Source organism: Sesamum indicum, linkage group LG13, assembly GCF_026168435.1.
Source record: "Sesamum indicum cultivar Baizhima isolate 11 linkage group LG13, ASM2616843v1, whole genome shotgun sequence".
NCBI lineage: Eukaryota > Viridiplantae > Streptophyta > Magnoliopsida > Lamiales > Pedaliaceae > Sesamum > Sesamum indicum.
Window position 1 is genome coordinate 11008640 of NC_142669.1, and position 11318 is coordinate 11019957.

Below are 11318 nucleotides of genomic sequence, written 5' to 3' on the forward strand. Positions count from 1 at the left end.
CAATTATCAAATCATGTCTTTTTTATATTATATATAAGTGTATATATGTTATATATAGAAAGTTAAAAAATAAAAAAACATACAGATAAGGTGTAAAAAATATAAAAATAAATACTGGGTGTGTTTTATCTTGTCTCAAAAAATGCCAAAACATGAAACCAAACATAGAACAGTTTTGGTCCTTAGGCATAATTAATGACCATTTTGCCCTTTCAAAGAAAATATATAATCCAACTACCTTTTTCTTATGCTCATGATCAAGCCTCGCATGCTTGCAAAAATAAAATGAATCCTCCGTAAATTCATACCTTTCTTTGACCGCCTTATTCCCGGGTATCCAAGTCATCAGTATTCCCCAGTACTGTGGTTGGAGAATGTCCATAAAATCAAAGACTTGGAATATCCGAGAACTACAAGAAATGTATCACTAGAAGAATTATAGCACTTAACTACGTTAAATTGTTATGGTTAGTAACAAATAGCCGTAGCAAATAGTTACTAACCACTGCCACGCAACGGTTGTTGGTCGTGGTTTTTAAGAAGGTGGCTAAAGCATTTATCATGATTAAAAGCCATAACAGATGTTTTGACCATGGCTAGTCATGGCAAATAATTTTTCATAGTGGAAAAGCCAATTTTTTGCATCGATTTTGTTTAACCGTAGTTAATAGTAGTCATTTACCATGATTTTTATCCATAGTCATTTACCATGATTTTTACTCATAGTCATTAATATTGTAGCCAATATTAACTTTTTTTTCTAGTGTATGAATCTATAGAGGTTTAATTTTATTTTTAAAAGCATGTTGGGCCTGATTATGAGTATAGGAAAAAGATAGTTGGGCTATATATTTCATTTGAAAGGGCAAAATATCATTAATTAGGCTTAAGGACCTAAAATAGAAATTTCAATATGTATAGGCATTGGTAGTGAATTAGTGGTAATATATGAGAACCAAAATTATAATTATCCCGATTATAGATGTATATTGGGTAAAATTCATCCGACCCCTTTAACTAAAACAGATGGTAACTTAAGTTTAAAGGAAAAAATACAATTACCCCCACGATATGAGAAATAAGTAAAAAAATAAATAGCAAAAAAGATAAAAAAAATTTATTCTCTGTAATTTGAAAAATAAAGCAAATCAAGATTTTTTCCGAATGGAAAGAAAACTTGCACGCGACAGATTATGTAGCAATTATATTTAGCTATTTTGAAGGAAATTGAAGACATATTTTTTTTTATAAATCAAAGGTTGAAATTAAAGAAAAATATCAAACAATGTCCTTAAAAATGACTAGAGATGGTCGCCATATAAACTGCCACGTGCACTTTCTCTGCCCATTTGCAAAATATCCCTTATTCCAAAAGTCCCAAATTGCTCCAATAGATTTCTGATCGAATTTTGCCCAAAGTAATGAAATTGTCACAAAATCATAAATTTTAAAACTAAAACCACAATCCCTAACATACAATACAAAAATTACAAACTCTCTATTCAGACATATCATGAAAGTTTATTTACTTCTGTTTTATTCTTTAGTTGTCGAATTGATTTGTAAATATATAAACTCCAGAAGCCAAATTTATGCTTTATTTGGTTTCATTTTGGTATTATTTTTAAGGATTAAATGTATTTTTTGTCCCGTAACTTAAATTATTTTACTTCATTGTTCTTTAATTTTTTAAGATAGTTTTTTGGTTATACATCTTTTTAATTTTTGCAATTTCGGTCTCTTTTTTTGCCGGAGTTCACCTCCAATGGTAGAATGGTTACCTCCTGCGAAGAAAATGATTGAAACCGTAAATTTTAAAAAGAATGCAAGATTAAAATACTATCTTAGGAAGCTAAAGGACAAAAATACTGATAAAAATAAGTCAATATGAACAATTACTTCAATTTTAAAAAGTCACATGAGATGTACATATATTTTTTTGACAAAAATTATTAACTCCAAAAAAAAAAACTGAAATTACAAAAAAATTTAAATAATTATAAAATCAAAATGCTATGCTAAAAAGTTAAATAACGAATATTGACATTAATAATTGGAATTGTTGGTACATGGAACTTGGTTAATTAGTGGTGTCATCATGTTAGAAGTTTTTCGCATTTTATTTCTGGGTAAAATTCATATTATCCCCTTTGATATTTAAAATGTTCAAATAGATTTTTATGATAAAAAAATATTATATAATTCTCTGTAAAATTTAAAAAAGTACACATTACCCACTAGCCTCTAGAATTATATTTCACGGGCTCAAAATGAGACTGAGTATGTATACTTTATCCTAAATGATCAATCTATCCCTGCCTTTAAATTATACATATATTAAAATATAAGATAAAAAATTATAATTTAGTTATATGTATATAATATATAAAGAAAATCTAAAAAAATATAAAACGGAAAAATAGAGATATCTTGCCGACAGACGAGAGATTGGCGGTGGGTGGAGTGTCAAAATGCTCGTCGTCGAACGGACTTTCCAACAACGTAGACTTGCATTGAGAAATGGTCGGACGATGGAGAAAAAAGCGATAGAAGATCGGAGCATGGGTTAATATTTTTTGAGCGAAAAACTAGATATAACTCACCAACAAATTGAAGAATTATAGTGGGTAAGGTATCAAAATACTCTTTGTTGAAAGAGCTTTCCAACGGTGGTAAGCACGCATCGAGAGGTGGTCATACAACGGAGAAAATAGCAATAGAAGATGGGGAGGTGCGGGGTAGGGTTTCTTTCGAGAAAAAAATGCGAACTCACCCAAAGGATTAGAAATGTGTAGTGTGTGGGGTATTAAAATGCTCTTCTTTAAACGGGCTTTCTAATGGCGGTAAGCTTGCTCTGAAAGATGGTGAGACGACGGAGATATGAAAGGAAGAGAAAACTAAATTTAGGATATACACATATAATCTATATATTAAAAAATATATAATTATATATACTAAAATAATATATTTTAATTTTTGATAAACATAATTAAGTTCACGCTATACGAGTTGAGCTAGGAAATTTGAATGACATAAAAAGGTCCAAGAAAGGGAATAATTATAATTTTAATCTAGTAAGTAGAGAATGACAATTTTATTTTTATACGAATTTATATAATCAACTTTATTTTATAATTTTAAAATTTTGCACATTGAGGACACAAATGGTTGGAATTCATTAAAAGGGCCAAAAAAGTGCAACAAATTAAGTTCACATGCGCGTTTTCTCAATCATTTTAACAATTTTAAATTATTTTTGTTCTCAACATGTGAAATCTTTAAAATTACACAATAAATTGACAAAATATAAATCATATTTGTTGTTGAATTTAAGCAAAAATTATCTACGTTAGGTTATGACATCTTTACATATATATTTAGGCTGGATTAGAAAAATAATAAATTTTGAAATAGAAAATTCAATCTGTTATAAGTAACGTTATTTTAAGTAATTGCTCATATTGTACATATCTTAGTTGGGTGGGTATCAGCTTCTTTGGGAATGTCCCTATAACATTCACCAAATCACTTCAACTCTTTCTTTTCTTTGGCCTTATTATCACTAATATTATACCGTGCACATAATATCACTTGATGTGTGTGTAAAAGTATTTAAAAATTACCTTTATCAAAAATAAAAATATTTAAAAATTATAGAGAATTAATTCTTTTTATTGATCAATTATGGAATAATTACCTCAAAACATAAAATGTGCGAAAAATTAAGAACCTAAGGGGTATTTTAGTAAAATCATTGAATCGCAATGAAATTTTATTGAGGGGGTTGAATGAATTAAAAAGATAAATTTTAAGTATTAAAAAGTTATAATATATATTGAAAAATTTACTATTAAACACAAAATCACTTCGATTTAAGCATGTCAAGTTCTATAACATCCAAAATCTAATCTATACATATATATATATATATATATATATATATTCTTAAATGATTCATTTGAGTTGATAGATTAGAGGAAAGGAATTCCAACGACTTTGTATTAAAATAATTTAAAGTTTATTAATATTTAATAGAATATAATTCAAAATTATGATAAAAGATTTTGAACACTTTCGAATTTGAAATTATCCAAATAACACAAATGCAAGTAGCTCTTATGTGATATTGCAAATGAACAAAAACTATCCTCCCATCGGAAAAAAAATAGCATTTTATCCTCCTCTATTTTTTAAAATACAACATTTCATCCCTTATACTTTTTAAAATGAAGTAATTTAAAAAATATGGAATATATTGCCATTTTTTTTTTTGAGAGGTAAATTGCAATAAACCCTTATCCAAAGAAATTGTGAAAAATTGCTATGTAGGAATTTGAAAATCTAAATGAATCCAACATTAATCCCTCAATTTCCTACTGCTCTAAATTCAAATCATATCCAAATCTAATCCATGTACGGATAAGGAAATATCTTCCGGAGCTGACCAAAGACCAAACCAATACCCACTTGTAATATTTTTATTTATGTAGTTGGGGAAGTCAATTAATACTCATCTGAAAACGACGGGGACATGTAACTAAATTCTCTACTGAAATTTCGAGAGAAATTTCAGTACATTTACGCCAATTCGACGGAATCTGCTGCTGTACATCAATTGCAATGTCTGAATCAGTCAACACCAGAATTCTATAAAAGAAGAGCAGTTCTCTGGATTTAAATTACTGTCAGAAAATGTTTTGCTGCGTGCGCACGAGAGGCCGCAAGGAGGGGAAGTTTGATGACCGGCCTGCTGTTAAGAACGCCAAGCCTCCGCCGCCTGCGGCGGTGCCTTATGGTTATGATGAGAAGGGAGGAAAGCCGGGTAGTAATGGGATAAAAGATGGAAACATGGTGGTTCTGGCCGGAGCAGGTGCTGCCGTTGCGGCAACAGCCGGTACAGTTGCCGTGGTGGCTGCCATCGAAAGTGATCGCCATACTGGCGATGGCGGTGGGGATGCTAGTGGTGGAGGAACTTCTCAGGGTTGCTGTTGTGGTGGGGCCGGCGACGGCGGAGGGTGTGGAGGATGCGGCGGTTGTGGTGGTTGTGGGGGCTGATTAAATCTTTCAAACCATGCTTTCGATCGGTTATAATTCCTAATGCACTTGTGCGTTAATGTTTGTGGGCTCTTGTGTGGTAATTTACTACTAGTAACGGCGATTGTGGCGGTTGTGCGGCGGCTGTTGACGCCGAGTGTAGAGCGGTTGTGGGCCAGCAAGCGAAGATGGATGGCGTTGTTCTGCAACTTGTGTGTATTATATTCTTAGGTTGAGTTATGTAATTTCGAAATTGTAAGAATTGCGTGGCTCTTGTTGATAACTTATGAAAGAAAGCAGTTGTTGATATGTTACCTGTATTTTTTTAATTAGTTTGATAGCTTTGAATATGCCCTTTTTGTGGAAATTCCAGTCGGCAAAAGACTCACGCTCACAACAAATTAGAACATATCACGCCTGAAAAGTAGGATAAAAAGTAGTACTCTTAATTTAGACTCTATTCTTTTTAGGCCCTATGGAGGTTGAGTTTATTGTTTTATTTTGACTAACAATGAAGCAAATTGGTTGAAGAATTTATTATTTCAAATCCCATACTTTAGAAAATCAATTGCTTTAATTTTAATGGATTGTGACACACCACTGTAATTGGTAGGATATAAAATCGTTATTATAATGGTAAATCTAGAACTATAAGAAGAAAATATGGTATTGTGATATCTTATTTGAAAATAGTAATATCAATATTGATTATATTAAATCTTATGATAATCTTGTAGATTCATTAACTAAGGGATTGTCAAGAGAAAGGGTTTGGAACGCGTCGAGAAGGATAGGGTTAATGCCCATGCAATCATAAGTCATATGAGGAAACCCAATTTGGGAAAAGAGATTCTATAACCAAGTTCAGTGGAGAAAATGAATCATATGATGGTTTGATTTGAAATGCACTATCTTATTTTAATTTTTTTTAATCCATGCGATGTGATTGCATTTATCCTGTAACGGGTTGTGGGATACTCTTAATAAAAATCTATAGCTCGTATGAGTGGCGTGTTAGAGTTACAGGAACACCCTGAAAAGATTTCACATATGTGATTGTGAAACTAAGTACCTCCTATGAGAATTGAACTTATTCTAAAAAATAGTCATAAAATCGAGGATAATACAAGCCCGTTATGTGTTGGCTAATAGAGCGTATATCAACACCTTGACTGTTAGGTGTGTGCAAGCAATACTTTATTTTCCAAAGCAGTCATAGCTTATGTTTAAGACCATTATTGACTCTGGAGTAAAGATTATTGTTTCACTAAGTAGGATTCAATATAGAGCATATCTTCATTATGCATAATAATCTCACTTCATCTAATATATTCTCTTTAGTTTTAAAATTAAAATGAGTGGGGAATTGTTAGTGTAATTGCATTTTTACTATTTAAATTATAGTATATGTCTCTTCATTTTTCCCATTGATTTTGAGGTTAGTGGTGTTGGTGAATGTTTGTGGCCATTGTATTATAACATTTCTCCTCGGTACAATCTTCCGACTACTACGCCATATTCATCCACATTTTAGACCCACTTACTCGACATTTATTCTCACTATTTTTTGTAACTTATCACATTATTATCCACTAATTCACATTAAAATAGTGAATAATTTCCACACCTACAAAATAGGGCATCATTCTTCTTGTTTATATACGCATATACAAGATATTCTACACACAATTATCCTATAGGAAAGTTAATTAATTATAAGAATGTGTTCTTTTTTATGTAGCTTTAGACTCTAAAACTTGTCCAAAAGTCGGTCAAAATTATACGACATTGTCAAATTGTATCTTGAAAAAAAGCAAGTCAAAAGTGATATTGTTGGACCACCAAAAATATTTTGCTGCAATAAGTTTGGATCTCTTCAAAAAGAGTGAAATATCTATGCCTCAACTCAAAGATTTTTTATTTTTATTTTTTCAATTGTAATTGTTTCTACTACAGTTTCTTTTAGACCAGATTCCTCCCGTGAGCACCAGAGGAAGACAAACGACATATTGAGAAATTCTTCTAGAATCACTAGTAATCATACCAAAATCATTTTCAGCCAAAATTTTAAGAGCACATCTCCATTAAGTTTGCATATAGACAGCCACCCACTACAGAACAGGAAATAACCTAACGCAGGTCTATCATATATTGCGTGCTCCTTATCAACACTCAATTAAAAGCAAAACATAGAAATGTGAATAAAGTTTCAGCATATAAATGTCTACAGCCATGTCCTATTCATCCGATTTGAAGCTCAACTCACCCAGACACAGGATGTAAAAGGATGCAGAATTCTCACTTCTGCATATCTGATAAGAGTAACCCTAAACCATAGCACCTGATATATGGCCCAAAAAGACACTTTGAGTATCATCAGTGCAGACTGCGTAAAATTCCATGCAAATAACCACCAGTCATGACTAGTGATGCAAAGGAGACAACACCAGCTGGGAAGATCTTCCCAGACTTCTTGAAGCGAGAACCCATCACTCCAAGAAGAGAAGCAGACAGTCCAAGACCCAGCGCCGATGCCAAAACAGGATTTGATGGAAGCATAGTGTAAACACAATACAATACTGATGCTGACAATCCACCAGCAATCAATGACTTCTGGCTTCCACCCTTCAAATAGCCCATTATCCCACCGATTCCAACCAAGGCAGCATAGCCCAGTGTAAGTTTCTGTGACATTGACATACCCTCCTTGTTGCCCCCACTTTGATCTTCACTTCCATTCGAGCCCCCTTTACTGTTGTCATCATTACCGCCATTACCACCTCCACCACTGCCACCATTGCCACTCACACCACCAAAATTGTCATTTGATCCACCAGAGTCTGGTAGAACATCAATACCTTCCCCAGCGGAATCAACTGTAAAGGTGGTTGGCATCTTAGAGTCTGAAACAACACCAACTCTAGTCCCCCAGAAAAGTTGCTTTTGCTCAGTACAAGTGGTTCGAAATGTAGCCAGCCTAGTTGTTAGTGAAGACATAGATTTAGTTATTGCTAATGATGCCTGGCTTCGACCAATAGGAAATTGCCCTTGCCTTGAAGTGCATAGCTGAGATGGAGCCAATAGCAGCAAAGAAGACTGTGAAAATGCCCTGACTTGTACCATAATTGATGATTTAGGTACTATGCTGGATGCCTCTTGCAGATCTCTTGTGCCCAAAAAAATCAGAGTACAAGTGGTGATTTCCCCATCTGACAGGCCCCCACAAGTTCCAATGCAAAATGTGATTGCATAAGAATGAAAGAGTTAGACAAGTAAAGCAGAATCTACACAATTGTTCCAGGTGCAAAAGGGTAAGATGATAAAAGCATAGAATACAATAAACTCAAAATCACTACTAACAAGGGTAAAATAAAAATTAAACTGTAAGAAAACAAGAGAAAATTCTCAAGGTGCAGAGGATGAAGCATCAGAATGAAAGCACATGTGAGTATCCACCCGCGTCCGTGGGAAAACAAACAGGTGCAAGGAGAATTATATATGCATCAACAGAATGCTAAATAAAAGATGGCTGCTACCCTGCCCATTCATAGCGTTCTATGCAAATAGGATTCTTCTCTTACAACTTGAACAACACAACAATGTGCCTAAATAGCTATGAAAGTGTGACAGACTGAAACGTAAAGTGCCTTTGGCAGAACAGGAGGGAATAAGGAGGTATCAAAATATTAAATTATCAAGCTTTCCTTCTATATGTTGCCTATAGAATGAAAGATGATTGCTCATTGTTGACCAGGAGAGTAAGATAGAAACCAAACCTAAAACTTTAAATTTTAATAATCATATGGCCACAGGTTGGCCACATTTTAGATGACACTAATAAGAGATTATCCTCAGACTACGCAGCCAGTTAGAATAATTCGTCCTATTAAATTTGTCCGTATCCAGCTAACGGGTTCTTAGACATTATCTACATTAAAATGTAAAGCAGAAATTAGCAAACAATTTGTAACATTAAATTCAAATTACAGACTTGGACTTGAGTCATTAACCCTCCCTCTATGTCTATGGAAGTCTATCACCCTCAAACGTGAAACCATTTCTTAGTGGGCTCGAAGTCCACAAGCGAAATTCTCCATGCCTCAATTTTAGGATTCACATGAAAAATAACCTCGTGGGAGGAATTCAACATCATTCTCATCTAACGAGATCCTCAAGATATTTTGACTCACCTCTTTCACATGATTCCAAGGACTCCAAGTGATGTTACTCGGCCGAATCCTAGGACAAGAATTTGGGGTGCTAATTTTCATTCCCTATAAAATATAGCCCGTAACTAAGTGTAGTTATAAACAATAATATATCATCACAACGAGATTTATTCCTTTTAAACAATTTCTTGTTTTAGGTTTATTTAAAAAAAAAGTATTCGAGTTAATCTGAGATAAAGAAGAAACAATATGAACTTGGATGACTTAATTTGCACCAGTAGAAAGTCACAAATTGGCTAGAAAATAAATTATAAGGTATAATTCAAATATATTAGAACTTCAATGGATTAAATTGAATCTTTATAAAATAGTTGGGTTAAATAACATAGACTAAAAAAATATATATAAGGGAGTAATTTATAAATTTGATAAAAGTTACAAAAAAGAAAAATTAAAATATATAAAAAAAAAAAGTAGGAAATGAAGAAGGCAACACATAGCTTGGCACTAAGTGACTCTACCAAGTGGTGACTGGTGAGTGATGCATCAACAACTTAAGTTTGGGGAACCATATAAATCATCTTTCTAAAGGAAAAAAAAAAATTAACTTTGTTTTCGTAGCAACAACCGTTTACTTCTTTCCTTCTTCGTCGTTGTAACGCGTATGTTTTTGAACTTCTATAATCTTAATCAATTCATATATCATGAATTTATTACATACCATTTCTTCAGAAATACACCTACTTGAATATTTTCACTTACACACTAACTATAGAATCTATAATTGCTTATAATTAATAGCTTCGCAAACCAGCGAGTGTTCATATTTGTTTAATTCAGTGGTCAAATTCTTAGTTCTGCAGTCCCAGAGTATCAATCGTACAAAACAAAAGAGTTAATTACACTTAGACTCCCTCTAAAAATATGGAATTAGACTTTCACTCAAAGAATTTTTGAAATTACACTTACACTTCAAATCCAAACGAAAGGGGATTGGGTGTAAATAGTAAATTCTTTTAGGGGTGTACGAATAATTTTAAACCTTTTTTGCGAAAAAGTATAATCTCGCATTTTCCGGGTCCAAGTGTAATTAACCCTAAACCAAAAAAATAAAATAAAAATGAAATACTCATCTCACTTATGCAGTCATCCGTTACCCATTCGTCCAAAAATAGTAGATACAAGGACGCCTCATCTATGCAATAATATCGGTTCGCAATATATAAATCAGAAAAATACTAATTCATACACTGTTATTGGTAGAGAACGAGTATGTAAATCAACCAAAAGTTAGCATAAATTGGAAACCAAAACCCAGAACCCATAAACCAAACACATTTGCATTAGTTATCCACCAGAAAAGCCCTCATCTGAAACCCTAACAAAATTACTACGAATTTTCTCACCAAAACAACACGCAATTCTCAGCTATTACGTCTATATCAGAAACCCCTTTTACCAATTAATCCAAAACAGAAGATATCAAAAATTAGTAGCAAAAATTTAGGGCAAGGACGAGAAAGGTACCAGAGGACGTATTTTTCCCGGATAAAAAGGTGAGAATAGAAACCGTTTACTCCGGCGCTCTCTCCGTGATCAAAGTCTTTCTTTCTCTCTGATAAATGATTAGAACTGATTCAGTCACTTTCTCTCTGCGAATGGAAGACGTAGAGAGAGAAAAGAGGTTCGTGTGTGTGTTTGAATTGAATCTTTGGGTTGTGAATCTTCGCAAGTCTACACCCTTTACAAGCAAATGATTTGGGGTTCTTATAATTTTATTTGTTTCAATTTAGGGCTCGACTGCTGACGACTCCAGTCCACTTTCTTTCTATTTTTTTACTAATATGTTTCTTTGTATTTTTTGATTAATTGTTATTTTAATTTAAAATAATAAATGAAAGTTAATTAATGTACAATTAATTTTTGAATTAATTAATTATTATTTTAAAATTTAAAATTATTATTTAGTAATATTAAAAAATTTAATAAATAAATCTTATTAACTTTTTAGTAATCAATAAATATCTTAATTAATTAAATATGATCAAATTGTAGAAGCATAATCTGCCTACCACTGTGGAGAAAGTCACAGCAATTGCTTGCAGTTCACAAACA

At 32.7% G+C, this 11318-nt stretch overlaps 1 protein-coding gene across 1 annotated transcript; it reads right to left on the bottom strand.

Annotated features, from left to right (window-relative positions):
• Nucleotides 1-7210: 7210 nt before the first annotated feature.
• On the bottom strand, nucleotides 7211-10997 carry LOC105176869 (uncharacterized). The gene is made up of 2 exons (XM_011099805.3): nucleotides 10731-10997; nucleotides 7211-8243 (listed from the first exon to the last, which is right to left on the bottom strand). The coding sequence occupies exon 2, from the start codon at nucleotides 8155-8157 to the stop codon at nucleotides 7411-7413; it is 747 nt and encodes a 248-aa protein (XP_011098107.1). The 5' UTR covers nucleotides 8158-8243; nucleotides 10731-10997; the 3' UTR covers nucleotides 7211-7410.
• Nucleotides 10998-11318: the final 321 nt, after the last annotated feature.

Coding starts and splice junctions, on each gene's coding strand:
- LOC105176869 (XM_011099805.3), bottom strand. CDS start 8,157: ATGGTACAAGTCAGGGCATTTTCACAGTCTTCTTTGCTGCTATTGGCT.